This window comes from Apis dorsata, unplaced genomic scaffold, assembly GCF_000469605.1.
Source record: "Apis dorsata unplaced genomic scaffold, Apis dorsata 1.3 scaffold_132, whole genome shotgun sequence".
NCBI lineage: Eukaryota > Metazoa > Arthropoda > Insecta > Hymenoptera > Apidae > Apis > Apis dorsata.
In genome coordinates this window covers 273,962-274,453 of record NW_006263425.1, presented here as the reverse complement: position 1 = coordinate 274,453, position 492 = coordinate 273,962, and the positions used below count along the sequence as shown (strand labels likewise).

General features: G+C 53.9%; 1 protein-coding gene across 1 annotated transcript in view; it reads right to left on the bottom strand.

Moving 5' to 3' along the window:
• Positions 1 to 492, bottom strand: part of LOC102674566 — a 7,900-nt gene that overhangs the window by 4,067 nt on the left and 3,341 nt on the right. The window contains 1 exon segment of the mRNA XM_031509221.1: positions 1 to 492. This exon segment is cut by the window's left edge and continues 1 nt beyond it; it is cut by the window's right edge and continues 1 nt beyond it. Within this exon segment, the coding sequence (XP_031365081.1) occupies positions 1 to 492 (492 nt within the window).

Genomic DNA, 492 nt, shown 5'->3' with positions numbered 1-492 from the left:
GACGTCTTGTAACCGTGGCCGGGATGATTCACCTGGCCGAAGAAATTACCGGCTGGGCTGATGCTACCGTGTTCGTTATGCCCTTGGAACTTGTCAAAGTTCTGCCTGTGATCGCTCAGTCTCTTGTCCTTTCCGAAATCATTGGCAGGCCCCGTGCCAGGGGGTTGGAAATACGGTTTCGGATTGGCGGACACTTTCAAGGACTCGAAAGGTTTCACGTGGTATCTAGGCGGTTGGAGCAATTGCGGGACGTAAGGCGCGTCGTATGCGTGTCTGTTCTTTGTGGTACTCGGCGAGGAAGGGGAGTTGGTGGTGGAGGTGTATCCCTTGATAAAATACGTGGCCGCCTTTATCGGATCCGGAGCTTGATGGAACTGTGGTTGCCGCAAGAATGCCGAGCTGTCTCGTAAAATCGGCTTTCTGTGCTGATCCAGGTCGAAACGGTACGCGTCTTTCGGCGGTGGAATAAGGAACGTGTAGTCCCTCGTTTCG